Here is a 19,433-nt window from a genome sequence, read left to right on the forward strand (position 1 = left end):
TCCAAGTCCAGAGGCTTGAGAACCAAGAGAGCTGATTGTGTAGTTGTTGCCCAAAGGTGGACTGGCTCACGATCCAGGAAGAGCCAGTGTATCTGAGTCTGCAAGCAGGAAAAAAGCTGATGTCACACCTTGAAAGCAAAAAGAATTCATTATCTCTTACTCAGAGAAGGATTGACCTTTCCGTTCTGTTCAAACGTTCAACAGACTAGCTGAAGCCACCCCCGTGAGGGAGGGCAGTCTGCTTTACTCAGTCTGTATGTTAATGTTAGCTCCTCCAGAAACACCCCCAATAGGCACAGCCAGAATAATGTTTGACCAAATATCTGTGCATCGCATGGCCCGGTCAAGTTGACACAGAAAATTAACCATCACAGCAGAAGTCGTGAACTTAGTTACTTATCCTTCCTGTTTGAGCTGTGGTTACCATGGGGCCTGTGTGCTGAGTTCACTAAATGCATGGAAGGTAAAGCACGTGATCAGAGCTCAGAGAACCTGATAACCGCTCCAGGAAAGACCCCTGGCCAGGCTGAGCACCGCATGAAACGATGCTTTTGTCTTTCAGTGTATAGAGACATACTGGCTTGTGGCAGAGGGGATTCATTTTTTATAAGAAGCCACTTTGAATGTGAGAAGGAAACTCCACAGAGCCTGGCCTTCACCAGAGGGGAGGTCTTCCGTGTGGTAGATACACTCTACGATGGCAAACTGGGCCACTGGCTGGCTGTGAGGATCGGAAACGAACTGGAGAAAGGCTTAATCCCCAACAAAAGCAGGTATCTGAGACCACATGATTCCACACAACCCCCAAGACTCCCCCCTACCCAGAAACAACACCCCCACATAAAGGAAGCCCCATATGACTTCATCCTTTGTCATCATGACCTCTCCCATCATCCGCTTCTCATGTATGAAGAGACCTGGGAGAGATGGTGAGTTTCGTTCCAGACCACCACAATGAAACAAATATTGTAATGAAGCAAGGCATGCAAATTTTTTGGTTTCCTGGTGCATATAGGAGTCATGTTTATATTATACTATTAAGTCTGTTAATTGCACAGTAACATTATGTCTACAAAAGCAAGATACATACCCTAATTAAAAATGCTGTACTGCCCCAAAATGCTATCCATCATCTGGACCTTCAGTGATTCATAGTGGTTTTTGCTGGTGGAGAGGTTGAAATTTTGAGAGAAACTGTGACACAGAGGCACAAAGCGAGTGGATGGTGCTGGGAATAGACCAGCAGCACCAACAGACTTGCTTGATGCGGAGTTGCCATGTATCTTTGTAATTTGTAAACAAAAAGTGCAGGGTCTGCAGAGTATGATAAAGCAGAGTAGAGGAAGACAGGGCATGTCTGTCCACCAGCCCAAGCAGAACAAGCCATGTCCGCATGTTTATTACTGAGCTACTTCGGGTAGATTTCATGTGCACCCAGCTTTTCTCTGCCTCCATCCCGATGAGAAAGCACCTGTGTTTCTTACTCCTGGCATTGCTCATTGTTACGCTGCATCTTCTCTGATCCAAGTCCGTAAGTGAGAGTGGCTGGATTTAGTTAGTGACTCTCACATTTGCACATTTCCTGACTTCAGAACTTTACTTCCCCTGGCTTCTTCTCTCAGAGCGGAACAAATGGCCAGCGTTCAGAATGCCCAGAGAGACACCACCGGGGACAGGGCAGACTTCTGGAGGATGCGTGGCCAGAGGTCAGGTGTGAAGAAGAACCTACGGAAGAGTCGGGAGGACCTGACCGCCGCCGTGACCGTCAGCACCAAGTTCCCAGCCTACGAGAGGGTTTTACTTCGAGAAGGTGAGGGATCCATGTGGGCCAGGAAATGACCTGACTGGGCTCAGAGCCTGTTTTTCTTCATTTTTAAACTTTAATGGTCATGTTCCAATTTATCTATATCACTTAGGCGAAGTGAGCTGACAGCTGGAATCATATTTCAGCACAAAATAGGACTTACAAAAAACTGAACTGTGCAAACTTGTATTTCTACAACCTTGGTTATTTTTTATTTTAATACTACCATTCAGAAGTTTTTATATATTCTATAGAGCAAAGTTTATCTTTAGTAATAGTGAGGGGAATGAACCAAAATGAAGGAGAGAGCTTTCATTCATCAGAAAAGAGCTGGGCTGAATTGGAGATGGAGGAACACACAGTTTCTTTTCTTTAGTTGTGTTTTCAATGTGTGCGCTCAGTTGTTCAGTCATGTCTGACTCTGCGGCCCCATGAACTGTATCCTGCCAGGCTCCTCTGTCCATGGGATTCTCTGGGTGAAAATACTGGAATGGGTTGCCATCTCCTTCTCCAGGGGATCTTTCCGACCCAGGGGTCAAACTCGGGTCTCCTGTGTCTCTTGCATTGGCAGGTAGATTCTGTACCACGAGCACCACCTGGGAAGTCCGCTATTTTGTTATCAATACTCTATAAAATAATTTTGTTTCTTAACAGCTAAAGACTTGTAGGTGTCTTCATGGCTTTTCTTTTTGTTAATTGAAGTATAGTTGTTGTATAATATTATGTATAAAATTACAGGTGTACAGTTTTTAAAGATTACACTTCATTTGTAGTTATTATAAAGTATTGGCCATAGTCCTCATTTTGTAAAATATATCCTTCTAGCTTATTTTACATCTGATTTCATGGCTTTTTCTTTTCTCATTTCAGCTGGTTTCAAGAGACCTGTCGTCTTATTCGGCCCCATAGCAGATATAGCCCTGGAGAAGTTGGCAAATGACTTGCCTGACCTGTTCCAAACTGCTAGTAAGTCTGTCAGTGATACTTTTTCCTCCCTCAACTTTTGTTTAGGAAAATCTCTAACCTGCAGAAAAAATAATAAACACCCACATACCCTTCACCTGGAATCACTTGTCACCAGGTAACATTTTATATTCTTCCCCCATAGACACACACATATACATACACACTTTTTACAGTTTCTGCTGACGTATTTGAAAGTTTAAGTTGTAGGCATTATAACACTTCCTACCTCTAAATCTCCTAATTCTCCTCCTATACAACCATAATACCATTATCACAACCAGAAAATTTAACGCAGATACAATAATGTTATTTAGTATATAGTCCCTTTCTCAAATTTTATCAGTTATCCCAATTATGCCTTTCAAGGTAATTATTGTTGTTTCTTCTTTAAGTTCAGAATGCAGTACTTTTGAATTTTGTATCTTTTGTGATCGTCTCCTTTTCTAAATTATTTTGTGGCATGATATTTTGAACAGTCCAAACCATTTGTCTCATAGGATGCTCCCGTTGGCCTGATCTGTTTCCCTTGGTTAGATTTTGGTGAAACAGGTAGTCTTGGTCCTTCCCATTGCCTCTTATTAGGAGACAATGAATGTCAGGTTTCTTGTCCCAGTTGATGCTCGGAGGGCGGTACTTGGTTGTCACTGATTTCTAAAATTTTGTAAATTCCCCCCCTACCTGCTTTATTTTTTTCCTCCAGAAACGGAACCAAGAGACGCAGGATCTGAGAAATCCACCGGGGTGGTGCGGTTAAATACCGTGAGACAAATTATTGAGCAGGTAAGAAAAGTCACCTGAGGGCCACACTGTTGGAAAGAATAGGGTCATGGTTTGCTGCAGTGTTTTTAAGAATAGAGTCTGTATTTTAATAATTATTAAATGTTAGTAAGCTGAATATAAATGTAAGTTGTTTCATTGTGTGGCAATCAGTTGATGTTCTGTGAACCAATGTATTAATTTTCTTGGAGTTCTGAGCATTATACCAAAAACTTGTTAAATGATTTTCTCAGAAGTTCTCATAGATTGGTAATATTAAAGTGGACCTAATGTGATGGGAAATGTTTTCAGCTTTGTGATTTACATGGGCACATTTCATCTAATGCGACCTTTACTTATTAACACAAACTCTTTGATGCTATTTGGCTTTTACCCATCTATGTCACCTTTTCCCCCATTTTTCTAACAGGACAAGCACGCACTCCTGGATGTAACTCCTAAGGCTGTGGACCTGTTGAACTATACTCAGTGGTTCCCGATTGTGATCTTTTTCAACCCAGACTCTAGGCAAGGTGTCAAAACTATGAGACAGAGGTTGAATCCATCATCGAACAAAAGTTCTCGGAAGTTATTTGATCAAGCCAACAAGCTTAAAAAAACTTGTGCACATCTTTTCACAGGTAAGTGAAATGTAAAATGTACTCTTTGCTCAAAAGTAAGGAATGAGAAACTATAGGGTGGAAGGAGTCGGAAAATAATCTGAATGGAAAATAGTTATCTGAAATTCTGTTTATGACTCCTAGGAAAGGAACTAATCCTATAAAGTGAGTTTACTGGACTCATGGTGTTTGATATTTACCTTTGTAAGTTTGACTGTTTGAACATGATCATAAAGATCCATAGTACACAATACCTGGCCATTTTGATGAGGTTCAAATTTTTGGGAGGGACTACAAGGCTAGTAGTTAAGCCTGGCAGAGCACCGAGTACCCGTATCTGGCATGGGCTGTGTTGTTCTTCTCTTCTTACCATCCATCCGTACGCTGACTTACAAGGTGATAGGAACTTGGTTTCATTATTTTAAAATGTCTCTGAAATAGCCTTGAATATTCTGGATATCAGATGAAGTTAAGAATTTATTATTCCTGTTTTTAAGGTGAAAATGATACTGTGATTATGTTAGGTTTTTTTTTTTAGAAGTTCTCATTTTTAGGCATGTATGGTAAATAAGAATATTTATGGATGACCTAATATCATGTCTGGGATTTGCTTAAATAATCTTCAGTAAGGAGAGTTAGTGTGGCTATAGATCAGACTGGCCAAGAGTTGATAGTTGTTGAAGCTGGGTGATGCATTCATGATGTATACTCTTCTCTCCACTTTTGTATGTCTGAAGTTTTCCATAATAGGATATTTTTTTTTAATTCCTGAAGTGAAGACCTACTGTTGCTATTATTTGTGAAACTAAAATGATTTAAGAATGTGACCTTTTTAGTAACTGAATGTGTGCACTACCTAAAAAAACGACTAGTTCTGTGAATGTGGTATAATTAAGAGTTTAAAAGGGTTGCATGAAGTTTTTGGTCATGCAGTTTTATGGAAGCCGCATGTAGCAATTGTGTGGATATAATTAATATCCTTAGGATAATGATAGCCTTCTGAATTCAGGCTTCCCTTATAGCTCAATTGGGAAAGAATCTGCCTGCAATGCAGGAGACCCACTTTTGATTCCTGGGTCGGGAAGATCCCCTGGAGAAGGAAATAGCAACCCACTCCAGTATTCTTGCCTGGAGAATCTCATGGACAGGGGAGCCTGGTGGGCTACAGTCCATGGGGTCTGAAGAGTCGGACACGACTTAGCGACTAAACTGAGTTCAGTACCAGTCATCATCAACCTATGCCACTTTTAGCTTATCTGACACTGGGAAGGGAAGGGAAGGGGAGAGTGTGAATGAATGTCTACGTTAGACCCTTGTTTTATTGTTACTGGCTTTTCTTTCTTATTAAAGAGTGAGATGCACTATGTACCACTATGGTGAAGTGCTCTAACTGAGAGGTCATCTAACCAAAGGCAAAGAAGGAAGTGGTGCTTCATAAACTGGATTTTTGTGAACGTAGAGTCAAGGTTAAGCTTGTTCTTTTGGCATATTCATATGTGATCTTTCCTTTGTTTTACTGCTACTACTGTAATTAACATTATCATTACTGTTTTTATTACAGCAATAGCTAACAGTGGGACAGCCTTTCACGGGTGCTGTCTTATTAGGCCATAGGAAAGGCCAGGTGATTTCTGCATGGTCACACATTAGTGTATGGCTGAGCCCAGACTAACACTGGTGTCTCTGACTGTGTGTCCAATATTCTATATACGTCACAGCACAGACGTATTATCCTAATGCTGAATGGGGTCTTATGTTGCCATTCCTCCATTTAACAGATAATTCATTGAATTTGAGGTCCATGTGATTGTGACTGATGTTAAACCTACAGCCACTTCATTTCCCCCCACCTCCTTACCTTTGTGTAAGTTCACTGAGTGGCTAGGAGCTTCCCTCAGAGAGCTGAATTTGGGATTCATGTGAGGATGAGATAGCAGGCAGGGAAATAATGAGTTGTAGAGGAAGAGCCAGGCTGAGGAGTGCTAGATGCTGGCCACTTCATTGGTCTGCCTTTGAGTCAGCTTCATTTGCTGACTCAAGTCTTCATGATGGTTAGAGCAGGATGCTAAGTAACTTACAAAAGGATGGCCCTTTGCGGCCTTTTCCAGACTGCTTAGTTTAACTCTTGAAACTCTGTGGATGGCCCCACTGAGCACTTTATATGCCCTGTGTCTCAACCCGGCCAGGTTGTGACTTGATGATGTATGCCAAGGCCAGAATCCAAGGTTGTTGGTTTGTTTTTTTTTTAATGATTTTAAATCAACAGCATTTATGGCCTTTAAGTGAATTAATAGGGGCTTCCCACGTGGTGCTAGTGGTAAAGAATCTGCCTGCTAATGCAGGAAATGCAAGAGATGCAGGTTTGATCCCTGGGTCAGGAAGATCCCTTGGAGGAGGAAATGGCAACCTGCTCCAGTATTCTTGCCTGGGAAATCCCATGAACAGAGGAGCCTGGTAGGCTACCATCCATGGGGTCACAAAGAGTTGGACACGACTGAGCGACTAACAGAACAACAACTAAGCAACAAGAATCAGATTTACATCAGTGACAATAGTCATCAAGCAGTGCCTTCACACACACAATGAATTAAGTGGGGAAAAATGGAGCTATTGTGATGAACAGTAATTCAAAATCAAGGCTTATGTTGCAGGTGGATTAACTCAATGAATATCTTTCTTTTTTCCTTGTTGCACAGTAATGAGAAAATCCCATTTTCCATAGATGAGTCTTTAAATTTGGCAGTATTAAAATGACTCTCCTTGAAGTTACTATGTATAAAAGTGATTGAGTAGGAGAACTGAAGATCTGTAAACAGTGTCATGATACATTGTTAGCATTTCAGATGTAGGACGAATCAGGGCTTAGTACGATACTAATAGTAGCTGGTTACAAGAAAAACTAGCATTGCTAGTTTTTGTTGATTTACTTTTTTTGTACTGTTTTGCTTAATATTATGTCTTGCTCATTTTTGAAAGGTATAAATTATTTTGTCTTTTGTTTTTTAACGTATATCCATTACTGTTTTTACAATATAATCAAATACCTTTTATCTAAAAAATAAAAATTAAAAAAACTAAAGCAAAATGACTCTTCTTGCACATTCCTGGTACTTCTCAATTATGCAGAGATGACAAGGGAAACTTTATTCTGAGATTTGCCCAAAAGCAAGTTAACTTATCAATGTAAATTAAAATGTTAGGCTTCCCAACCTTCCCCCATCACTTGAAAAAAGTTACTGTAGAATAATACATTTTGCATGCACATGTTACAAAAATTATTTTTTTAAACATGAAGTTTGCATTACGTATTTTCTTGGAGTTGTTGAACTTGTTTTGCTGAAGCACTCAGTTCGTGGTTTAAAGACCACAGAAATGCAATGGTGGACTTAGAGGTCCATGCAGAGCCATCCTTTGGGTGAAACTGTGGGATTTTTAGGGTACCACAGGATGGTCCAGCACTTTTCTCAGTTTCCCAGATTTCATTAATGTGAAATTTGTAACTTACAGATCATTACTTTAATTATATTAATTTAAAATTAATGTACAATTAATGCAGTCCTAAGACTTTGGAAATGCTGAATAAATGCTATTCATTAGTGGTACTATTTTATACTTTTTCAAAATCTTTAATTGTTACATATTGTAAACATTTTTCATTTCCATAATATATTGTTAGAGAAAGCCTAGTGGGGAGGAGTGAATCTTGTACCAGTTAAAAATTCCCAAACTGCAATAGGCAATTTTTGATTTCCCAAGGATATGTAGGGACACTGAGGACCACAGGAAGCAGATGAAAGTTGCCATTCTCCCTGGCTGGGCACCTTGGTTGATGCCTGTCCATTTAGGGTCCCTCTAAATGGTAGCCCTGAATAGCATTTTTGAAATTTAATTTATATACCCTATAATTCACCCGATTTAAGCATGCAGTTCAGGAGTTTTTACTATATTCAGAGATGCACAGCCACCACTACCACTGACTTTGGAACTTCTCTATCACCCTGAAGGGAAACCTCATACCGTTACAGTCACTTCTGACTTCTCCCCACCCCTCCAGCCTCACATGTCGCCTTTGTCAGCTTGTGCTCTTGCTCTTGTGCTTCCCAGCCTCCTTGGTTGTGGAAGGAGAACTAGTGCCAAGTGTACCCGTGCCTGGGCTGGCAATGGATGCCCTCAGAAGCCCAGGACTCCTGGCTGTGATGGAGGCTGAAGGAAGCTCCTTCCGGTATTTCACCTTCTGGAGTTTGAGAGATGTATTTAGTCCATCCAAGGAAGCATGCGTCTAATCCAGAGGTTGGAAATGACAGGAGTTAACCTAATGGCTTGTAGTCAAAGAATCTGAGAAACCTGAAGAGCAAAAATCAACAGTAAACCAAAGGAACTGGATTCTAAGAGAAGGGAAGGCAGCATCATGGCTGTGGTCCCACCTCTTAAAGAGAGGTCAAGTGCATGATTTGAATGCTACCGACTCAGTTAGAGACCACTGTTTTTCTTTTTTTCCGTGCACTAGACTTCAATATGAATTCAGTAAGAGGCTTCTGGCTTGTTTCATTTTATCAGGGGGTGTGAACATATTTTCTGCATTTCACAAATGGCCCTTTTAATTTTAGGTTTTCCTCATGATAAATACAAACTGTACTCATCTTAGACAACGTCTGCATAAAGCTCAAAAAGGTAGCTGAACATTCTGTATACAGAATGTTACAGAGTGGAGATCACTCATTTTGTCCCTGGGGTGCCCAGTGTCACTTCTGTTACCAAGAGGATAGTAATCTTTACAAGGTACTATGGTGAGGCTTCCCTGATGGCGCTAGTGGTAAAGAACCCGCCTACCAATGTAGGAGATGCTGGAGACTTAAGTTTGATCCCTGGGTTGGGAATGAACCCACTCCGGTATTCTTGCCCAGAGAATTCCATGGACAGAGGAGTCTGGCAGGCTGCAGTCCATGGGGTTACAAAGATTCGGACACAACTAAGCGACTAACACACACACGGTAAGGGTACAAAAGTCCGAGGAAACAAGGTTGATTTTCTTTTAGTTGTCCAAGGTATCAGTTTATTCTAATACTATAAATAATTAATAGCCCAGGAAATTGTCAGCTTGTTCAGGATTTTCCAAGGTCAATGTTGGGGCTTTTTAAATGAAAGAATGCTGTATGTTACTGGGAAGAAAATCTTGAAGCAAAATTGCTTACAAAATTTGCTTTTTGGTTCTTTGGAGTTATTTATAGAGAAGTATGCAGACTTCAGGATAGATGGAGCAGGCTGCCTAACAACTTTCAGCAATAAGATCCAGTTTTCTTTTGGGTGACACATAATGGGCTTAATAATAGGCCATGATGATGTAGCTCTAAAAAGTACCGATTTATCTGGAGTTTGATCATTTTAGGTCCAAAGTATTGCTGAAGAATGATCACATGTATTTTACTGGTTGGTATTTTATTCTGGTGCTCCAAATTCCTGTTTCAGATGGGGCTGAGTCACGCAGTGGCTGAAGCCATAAGCTCTAAAAGCAGACTTCTGAGTTTGCATCCAGGCTTTTCCACTTGCTTGGTGTGAGGCCTTAGACTAGTTACTTTCACTGCTGTGCCTCAGTTTTTTATCTATAGAATAGGGATGATAGCAACACCCACCTTGCAAGGTTTGTCTAAGCATAAAATGAACTAATCCATGTATTTAGGAAAGTGCTTGGTCAGTCCTAGTAAGTTCTATTATGTAGGAAGCATTTTGTTCAGAATAGAAAATGTGTGTCCTATGAATACACACACCTGTAGAGTTTGGTTAGTCTGTATCTATATTCTGAAATGTTTAAGCCTATCAAAATGACGTACATTTAGTTTTTTATTGGAGATAAACAGTACATTGGTATATATTTTTCTTTTACTGTTCATATCTATATATTGATTTTTAAAATATGTACTTTTATATTTTATTTAGATGTGTTATTGTTGCCCTTGAAAGCACACTCTTTAAAAATGTATTTTTTAAATTTATTTTTTAATTGGAAGAAAATTGCTTTATAGTGTTGAGTTGGTTTCTGCCATACAACAACATGAATCAGTTATGATTTTATATATTTATATGTGTGTGTGTGTGTATACACATACTGTCCCTCTTGATCCTCCTTCCCCCTTTCCCATCCCACCCACTCTAGGTCATCAGAGTGCCAGGCTGGGCTCGCTATGTTATAGAGCAGCTTCTCCCTAGCTATCTGTTTTACACATGATAGTGTATATATGTCTATGCTACTTTCTCAATTCATCCTACCCTCTCCTTCCCCTAGTGTGTTGACAAGTCTGTTCTTTACATCTGCATCACCATTCCTTCCTTGCAAATAGGTTCATCAGTACTATTTTTCTAGATTCCCTATACATGCATTAATATGTGATATTTCTTCTCTCTCTGACTTACTTCACCCTGTATAACAGGCTCTAGGTTGATCTACCTCACTACAACTGACTCAACTTCATTTCTTAAAAACATATTTTTTAAAGGTAGCTTTTCTGAAAAATAAACATAAATCCATTTTTAGTTTTATGACATCCACCTATAATGCAGACTTCAACAGATAGATGGTAATAGTTTTAATTATATTCAGTTGAAAGAATAGTGTTCAAATATGTGCCAGCTTTCTCTTCTATTTGCTAAAGTTTTAATTGAAATATGACAAGTTAGGGTAAGTTATGTCCAGTAAGTTTTCTAATAAACGTGAAATTGAGGCACACCTTTTGGTTTACATTTCTGTAGCTACAATCAACCTCAATTCAGCCAACGACAGCTGGTTTGGCAGCTTGAAAGACACGATTCAGCATCAGCAAGGAGAAGCAGTCTGGGTTTCCGAAGGAAAGGTATGTGACACAGATGCTCTGCTGTGAGGTGAGAGTCTGTGTTCTGAATTTTTTTCTCAAGAGGGTAGTGAATGTAGTAAAACCATGCACATTTCGAGTAATCTCAGCATATGCTTCAATTGTTCAAAAATTTGTAAATTCTCTGGAAAAGTGATAAAACAAAGGGACTTTTACAAGAAAAGCAGAGTGGGATATATGCAGCCCTACATTCACTTCCCTTTTGCTTTTAATGTAGTAACTAGTGTTGTGTTCCAAGCACACTAATCAGAGCTTACAAGACCTTGTGCTGAACTCCACAGCTTATTATCAAGGACCTGGGAAACCCAGAGATGAGGGGAGATGAGGGATTAGGTTGAGGGCGTGGAGAACATAGTTAAGAATTAATAGGAGGGAAAGCTAATGGAGTTGGAATCGTTGTGTTAGAAAGAAGGTTGGCAGAGGAGGAGTGCTAGGGTTTTGCATAGGTGATGGGAGAGCACTAGAATCTGGTATAGGCTCCTGACCTTGGCCCACTTCTCCTGTGTGGAGGAAGGGCTCTCACAGCCCTCCTGCAGGAAGGGAGCAGAGAAATTAGAGACTGCTGTGGCACTAGGAGCCCCCGGTGCTGGTACTCTGCGGTCCAGCTGAATTGAGGTCGTTTGTGAGACATTCAGGGTATGATTTTGTTCCATAAGTGCCTCTATTACCAGTTAATGGTTGAGTCCTAGCCCTGCCCTTTAGGAATTGCATGTTCAGTCAGTATCTAGCATGTACTGACTGCTTACGCCTGCTGCGGCTCTGTGCTAGCCTCCGTGGTGAGAACAGGCTGAGCATGATGGAGCTTCTGCCTTCAAGGATTTGAGAATCTCGTGGGTGAGTGGAGAGATGTACAGCTCCAGACAGCATGCACTTATCTCTGGGAGACCAGTTCATCAGAAAAAACTGGAGGGGAGCCAGATTCTGGAAGAAAAGTACACAATGTGAGGAAGCCTGATGGATGGTGGCAAGGAGAGATAGGGTGGAGGGTTTCTAATTTAAGTCTCTACACAAAGATTTACATAGTCATTTAAAGCCAAGTGATTTCAGGAAGATAAAGGTGAACTTCCTTTTCTCGAACAAGTCGAGGTTTCAGTCCCTTGGCTGTGCCCTTGGGAATTTTCTTGAGTCCTCACTCCCAGGAGCCATCTCAGATCCCACTGACCCTCCGAAACAAATTCCTCTAGATGGAAGGGATGGATGATGATCCCGAAGACCGCATGTCCTACTTAACCGCCATGGGCGCGGACTATCTGAGTTGCGACAGCCGCCTCATCAGTGACTTTGAAGACACCGACGGTGAAGGAGGCGCCTACACTGACAATGAGCTGGATGAGCCAGCTGAGGAGCCGCTGGTTTCTTCCATCACCCGCTCCTCGGAGCCGGTGCAGCATGAGGAGGTGAGGCGAGGCAGGCCTGGGCAGGAAAAGGAGGTTCTGATGTTTCACCTCGAATTGCTTTGGCCAACAGCTTATTCAGGGTGCTGAGGCAGGTATACCTAAGAGTTGGAGTGGTTGATATCTAGGGAGCCTCTCATTCCAAGCTAATGCCTGTGTGATTGTGGATATGGTCCAGAGGGGAATGAGACAGGAACCAAGTGCTGGGAGAGGTTGAGTGATCAGCACTCACCCCACAGATGCCCCTGGGCATGATGTCATGATGTGAGGCAGCTGTCCAAATTACCACTGGGGCATTATTTTTAAATACAATATTGTTGTATTTACTTGTAACCTTTGATTAGGTCTCTCTCTGTACACTTAGGTATCTGTGCTTTTTCTTCTCCACCCTACCTTTAACCTTTCTAATCTTGCCAAAACTCCTGAGTGTTTCCCCATCAGTTTCCTTCTCTCTTGTATTTCAGTTTTTCAGTTGAGTTTATTGATTAATTATGTCTGATCTCACGTACTATGCATCCCTGGCCAGTGAATAGACTGCTTCTGTGATTCTAGAAATCACATTGCCAGCACTAAGTTAGGACCAGAGTAGTTATTGGTTGCACCTCAGAGAACACTGGGATAATGACCTTTGCAGATAAGATTCCCCATATATTTGGATTTCTGTGGACTTGTCTTCAGCAGCTTAGGTTGTTTCAGTGAATTTTGTTCTTTACAATATAGAAGGACCAAATATGTAAGTTGAAAGGAGGAACAATTCACCATGACAAAAAAAAAATTAGTATATACTGTCAGACAAGTCATAAAAAGTAAATTAACTCATGAATGTCTGCAGATACAGTTGAGCTAATGCTTTAAACTGTTAACAACTGGTGGTCAGGTAGTTAATTCCCTGGTGGTCAGGTAGTTAAGACTCCACACTTCCACTTTAGGAGATGTGGGAAACTAGGATGATGCATGCTGCATGGTGCGGCCAAACACGAAAGGTAAAAAAGAATAAAATATTAACAGCTGTTAGCAACAAAACTTTACAGAAACCTCTTGTTTTCTTACTGTAAAGGGAGAGATGCAGCTAGTTTTGGAAAAAATATACCCTAAACACTTAGAGTATACCAGGTATCTGCCTTTTCAGTAAAGAAGCACTGGGTCAGTAGCTCAACTTATGCACATTAGGAACCTTAACATCTTAATTCCTACAAGTTTGAAAAACTCCAGCAAAGAAGACCAGTGGCTCTCTTTTTCCTGCTGGGATGTTCTCGTTGTGAATGAACCTTTATGTCTTGTAGAGCATAAGGAAACCCAGCCCAGAGCCACGAGCTCAGATGAGGAGGGCTGCTAGCAGAGATCAACTTAGGGACAATAGCCCGCCCCCGGCATTCAAGCCAGAGCCGCCCAAGGTACGTGGCTGGGACGCCCAGGATGGGAAGGAGGAAGAAACACATGGAGCTCACCTGGAGCTCCAGCCTAGCCAGGGCAGAGCATGCACAGTAAGATGGCACTGGATTATGGTTTTGACCAACTGGGTTCTCCACTGGAGCCTATCTTTTGGGTGAATCCAAAAAATTGAGAAATGGCAAAAACGTAAAATGGAAAGGCAGTTTTAGAAGAGGGTACAATTTTAGGACTGTTAGTGTTTGTTTCCTTTTGTTTTTTATTTGTTTGTTTGTTTATGTAGAAAGAATAAAAGTTGGATGAATACTGCATGCCCAGAATCACCTGTCATAGAATCTGTTTTTCTTCTTCTATCCAATTACATTTTTTTGCCCACAATCTGATTTAGATGCACCTGAAAAAATCCTTCCTGTTGACTTGCTAAAGGAAACAATCACCACTATTGTTTACAGTGCCTCTCATTATGAGGACAGTTTATTTTTTAAATAAACCATTGTCCAGAAAAAATCATATGATTTTTCAGCCTCTCTGAATCACAGCTATAACTATAGGCTTTCCCTTAGAACCCATTAAAGTTTCTCTTCCTAACTCAGTGCTTTAGATAAGAAGAAAGTAATAATTCATTGTGAGCTCTCAGAGGTAATTGGTGACCTAATAATATAGATGAGTGAAAGTTTACAAGCAGCCTAAGATGAAAGTATGAAAACAAAGCGGCCATCAGCATGATATTCTCCCTTACCGCTCCCCACCCCAGTCTCCTCACTTCTGGGTGGACCTCTGGGCCAAGGCACGTCCCCTCAGCATGGTGTGAACTCAGGAGCCACTCTTCCATCCTGAAGCCTGACTTGCTCTAGGTCCTCCCTAGGATTCAAATCTCCTCTAGGACAGAGTTAGGTCTGATCCCCCTCTAGCACTTGCAGGCCTCCCAGCACGCTCTTGGTTTCCTCGAGCACTTAATACTCTTCTGTAGGGAGTGAGGTAGGGCTTTGGATGCCAGATCTTGGCCATGTACCTTGTATTTGATTCCTTGCTGGAGTGGAATTTGTTGACCACCTTTGGAAACTGATCAGGAAATGGAGTGTATTAAATCACTAATAGAGATTTGAAAGTAAACTGAAAGCTCAAGGTTAAAACTATGTCATTGCTCTCTGCAGGCCAAAACCCAAAACAGAGAAGAATCTTTTGACTTCTCCAGATCTTATGAATACAAGTCAAACCCCTCAGCCGCTGCTGGTAACGAAATTCCAGGGGCATCTACCAAAGGTTGTCCTCCTCCTATTGCAGCGAAACCCACTTTTGGACGGCCTATACTGAAGCCCTCCACTCCCGTCCCTCCCCCAGAGAGTGAGGAGACGGGAGAGGGCAGTGAGGAGCAGCACAATGCTCCCAAGTCTGTCCTGGGCAAAGTAAAAATATTTGAGAAGATGGATCACAAGGCAAAGTTACAGAGAATGCAAGAGCTCCAGGAAGCACAGAATGCAAGGGTAATTGTTTTCAATCACTGAGTCATTTTAGTGTGTCAACAATAAGAATTTTAAAGAAGTTCCATTGCAGTGTAATGATTTACAGTCCTTTTGCCACTGCCGCAAACATGAAAGGGTATGTTGACATGCGTGATACAAAGGCACCTCCGATGCGTGTGTCCTTTTCAGATTGCCAGCTATTAGCACATCCCTTTTCCTTCCAGTCAAGAAAACCTGACATTGCAGGTGAACAGGGTTCTACTCTTTGTGCTTCAGAACTTTATATTGGGTTCTGGAATAGGAAAGCGTGACAAGAGAATCTGTGGCCTCTTCAAAATTATTTTTCACTGTAACATTTATTAAATAAAGGTTTCTGGAGCATTTCGGCCCAGTGGTTATGGGAGTTTTCTTCATTTAAATTGGTCACAACGATTGCAGTGCTTCTGAGCCTTTTTCTTTTTTAGAGGGGGAAGGTAGGGGAAAAGGATTTATTACCTGCAGCAAGTAAGGAAAACACGAGGGATCTTTTCCCAAAGCAGTCTCCCTAAACTGGAAATTTAGGGAGGTTTAAGACTAAGGCTATGTGCATGTTCATAAGAGGGCTTGAATAGAGAAGACTTCAGCATGGAATTGGAACAGAGGTTGACAGAGTCCAGGCTGTAGTTGACTGAAGTCAGGAGGGTCCACATAATTCTATCCTCCAACTGGCAGGGGGCCTTAGTTCCTGGTGTCAGGGCTTATTGGAACTCAGGTTCTTTATGTCTCTTTGCAGAAAGAATTCAGTGAGAGAGAAAGTAATTAGTAACAAAGTGGATGTATTTAGAGAGATACATTCCACAGACAGAATGCAGTCTGTCTCCAAAGGCAAGAGTGGCCCTGGAGAAGCACACTATGGACAGAGTGTGGGCCATCTCAGAAGGCAAGAGATGACCCACACTCTTTTTCTTTTGTGCTTCTTTTGGTGGTAAAATATACATGGAACTTACCATCTTTAACATTTTTAAGTGTTTGGTGGCATTAGTATGTTCACATTTTTGTGTAACCATCTCTATCATCAATCTCTAGAATTTTGTCATCCTCCCCAACTAAAACTCTGTGTATATTAATTATTCCTCATTTTCCCTTCCTCCAGCCCGTTAACCAGCATTCTGTTTTCTGTCTCGATGAATTTGACAGCTCAGGAGCCTCACAGAAGTGGAATCATACAATATTTGTCTTTTTTGTGGCTGATTTATTTCACTTCGCATAGTGTCCTAAAGGTTCAACCATGTTGTAGCATGTGGCAGACTTTCATTAGTTTTAAACATTTTTTCCTATTTGACATTTACCACTAGGCATCACATACATCTCTGGAAACTAGAGGTTTGCTTCTGTCTTTCCTCTTCTTGGCTAAAATGGGATTGGAGAATGGAAGCAGCAGGAAATGAGCAAGCTGACTGGCTAGTCATTCATCCCTTCCCTCTTGTTCTTTTTTTACCCCCGTAATCTCCACAGATTGAAATTGCTCAGAAGCATCCTGATATCTATGCAGTTCCAATCAAAACACACAAGCCGGATCAGGGCCCACCCCAGTACACAAGGTAAGGGCTGCTCTGAGGGTATAGGTGTAAAAAAGGGGCTTGTGTAGGACTTTGATGCTTAAGAAAGTTTGTTTGTTTGTTTTTTAATTTCTTCTGGTAAACTGTTTACTTATTCAGTCAAATTTAATTATAAAGACCATAGAGTCAAAGTTTTACGGTAGTGTTGATTGCGTGCTAAAACTAACATAGTGGTGGTGTTTAGTTGCTCAATCATGTCTGACCCTTAGCAACCCCACGGACTGTAGCTGACTAGTCTTGTCTGCCCGTGGAGTTCTCCAGGCAAGAATACTGGAGTGGGTTGCCATTTCCTTCTCCAACACAGTGTAATCACTGACAATTGGAGCCATGTGTGTGCATGCTAAGTTCCTTCAGTCATGTCCAGCTCTTTGCAACCTGTGGACTGTAGCCCACCAGACTCCTCTGTTCATGGGATTCTCCATGCAAGAATACTGGAGTGGGTTGCCATGCCCTCCTCCAGGGGATCTTTCCCACCCAGGGATCAAACCAGCATCTCCTGCAGCTTCTGCATTGTAGGTGGATTCTTTACTGATGAGCTACCAGGGAAATCCAATTGGAGCCACAGATGTGTTAAATTGTGTTAGGATAGTTCATGAGCAAAATTCCTGGGGTTTAGATGCCAGTTGTTTCATTGTTAATATTTTCTAGCTGTTGGCCAACAAGCTCAGTAATCCTTTTGTGTCACTTAGCAAAGTCAGGCTGTGTGTGAGCTGTGGTCTGAGGGAAAGGGAACGTCAATTGACTGGTGTTGGTAGGATGCCTTATGTTTAAAGTGCTGCATAAGCAGTAGTGATTATCACAGGGTCTTCCTGTTGAGGTTTTGCACTGGATCATTTCTTGCATCCGAGAATAGGAAACAAAACCACATTTTCTTGCAGCCGTTCTGACTGGAAACTGGAGTCTAGTTTTACAGCAATAGAAAACTAGAGGCAAATTTCTTCTTTACCAATCAAATAGTGGCACAGCTGACCAGGAGGCCCCTGGCAACAGAGGGGAGTTGGTATAATTGACCAAAACTGGTAAAGAACTCGCTCTGCTTGTGAGCTTTTGACCAGTGATCTCAGGAAGGCGCCCTCATCGGGCTGGAGGGTTCTTAGGTCAGGGAGTATGTGTCTGTCTTCCCCACTCGCTACTTGAGTGGGTATCGGCCTTGACCTGTTATTCCTATCCTCAATTCCACCACTCTGTGAACCTGGAGCGGGCCAGGAGTGCCCTGGTTTGTCAGCAGAGTGTGACTCAGGTAAGTCATCTGTCCTGGGCAGTTGCCCCCTGCATGCAGCATGGACGGGCAGGGAGGCCCAAGCTTTGGGCTGCACGTAACCCTCTCTCTTTGTTAGTTCCAGGCCTCCCGAGCCACAGAAAGGCCCTGCCAGACTTTATCAGGATCCCAGAGGAAGCTATGGCAGTGATGCTGAGGAGGAGGAATACCGGCAGCAGCTGTCAGAACACTCAAGGCGCGGTTATTACGGCCAGCCTTCCCGATACCGGGACACAGAATTATAATACCCGAGTTTTGACTCCTGTGTGCTCCGCGGCCGTTCCCTTGGAGCAGCACTCCCACCGAACAGGGAGGATGGCTCTTTCCAGTTTCAGCGCGCTGTGCCGATGGTGGGGCACCTCCTGGGGAGCCCAGGGGACTGAGTCTGGGGAATTGAGAGCTTTGGGCTCAGAATTAAGAGAAATACTACAGTCTGATACTGTTACTTGCTTCCATGGACCAAAGTCTGTATTAATTCTGTTTGCATATTTTTAACATGTATATTAAGAAATGATAACTATTTTTCCTTATTAATAGCTGCCTTCCAAGACTGTTTCAGTGAGGGACAGAATGTGAAAAAGATAGATAAAAAATACTGTCGGATTCAAAGAAGTATTTTATTACAATTCTTTAAGTGCCTTTGATAAGAAGTGTCTTCAGTTTTCTTCCTTTGAAGCTTTATGCAAAGCCATAATGGACTAAAATATTTTGACTAAATTTTTATACCTGTTTCAGAGCTATGGTTTTCTCTGCACTGTCATCTTTTTAAGGCATTTGTCTTTGTAATATTTTCCATAAATTCTGACTGTATATTATAATATCTATACTTGGTAGTTTGGCTACCGGTGCAAAATAGCTTGAAGACTGAGAAGTTAATATAGAAATATTTTGTCTGTTTAAAATCATGTGCTCCACAAAAGCAGAAAAATGCATTTCCAAAAATGTGTATATTGACAGCCAGTTTATAATTTAATAAAAAGGAGGACATTGCAATCAATAAGGTGCTTAGTGGTGAATTTCTATGTTACTTCCTGTGTTAAAGTGCGTCTTTTATATCAGTTACTGATCATGAAAAAGAGGACATAATGATTGCACAATCATAGTGTGTACTGTGACCATTGCTGCCTAAATAGATATTTCTACTATTGTTGGCCATTTGGATTATTTCCATTTTTTTTTCTTTTAATATGAAATGCACCTTTTTATATATAATCCATTTTTATATTAATATATCAATGAGCAGCATTTTAATCCTTTGCAGCAGATAGGTTCTCTGAAATGGAATTACTGAGTGAAAGCAGAGGAACATTTTTAAGGCTCTT

General features: G+C 41.5%; 1 protein-coding gene across 5 annotated transcripts in view; it reads left to right on the forward strand.

Annotated features, from left to right (window-relative positions):
- Positions 1 to 19,088, forward strand: part of TJP2 (tight junction protein 2) — a 96,446-nt gene extending 77,358 nt beyond the window's left edge. For 3 of the 5 annotated variants that reach the window (XM_052645363.1, XM_052645362.1, XM_052645364.1), the window contains exons 13-23: positions 563 to 773; positions 1,623 to 1,810; positions 2,675 to 2,770; positions 3,471 to 3,550; positions 3,957 to 4,167; positions 10,891 to 10,991; positions 12,194 to 12,406; positions 13,687 to 13,797; positions 14,947 to 15,276; positions 16,750 to 16,835; positions 18,191 to 19,088. In XM_052645363.1, coding sequence (XP_052501323.1) covers positions 563 to 773; positions 1,623 to 1,810; positions 2,675 to 2,770; positions 3,471 to 3,550; positions 3,957 to 4,167; positions 10,891 to 10,991; positions 12,194 to 12,406; positions 13,687 to 13,797; positions 14,947 to 15,276; positions 16,750 to 16,835; positions 18,191 to 18,356 — 1,793 coding nt within the window. In that variant the 3' untranslated portion in view covers positions 18,357 to 19,088. The remainder of the gene's footprint in view (positions 1 to 562; positions 774 to 1,622; positions 1,811 to 2,674; positions 2,771 to 3,470; positions 3,551 to 3,956; positions 4,168 to 10,890; positions 10,992 to 12,193; positions 12,407 to 13,686; positions 13,798 to 14,946; positions 15,277 to 16,749; positions 16,836 to 18,190) is intronic. The other 2 variants (XM_052645365.1, XM_052645366.1) reach the window with 2 other exon arrangements.
- Positions 19,089 to 19,433: the final 345 nt, after the last annotated feature.

The sequence above is a fragment of the Budorcas taxicolor genome, chromosome 8 (assembly GCF_023091745.1).
Source record: "Budorcas taxicolor isolate Tak-1 chromosome 8, Takin1.1, whole genome shotgun sequence".
NCBI classification, from domain to species: Eukaryota; Metazoa; Chordata; class Mammalia; order Artiodactyla; family Bovidae; genus Budorcas; species Budorcas taxicolor.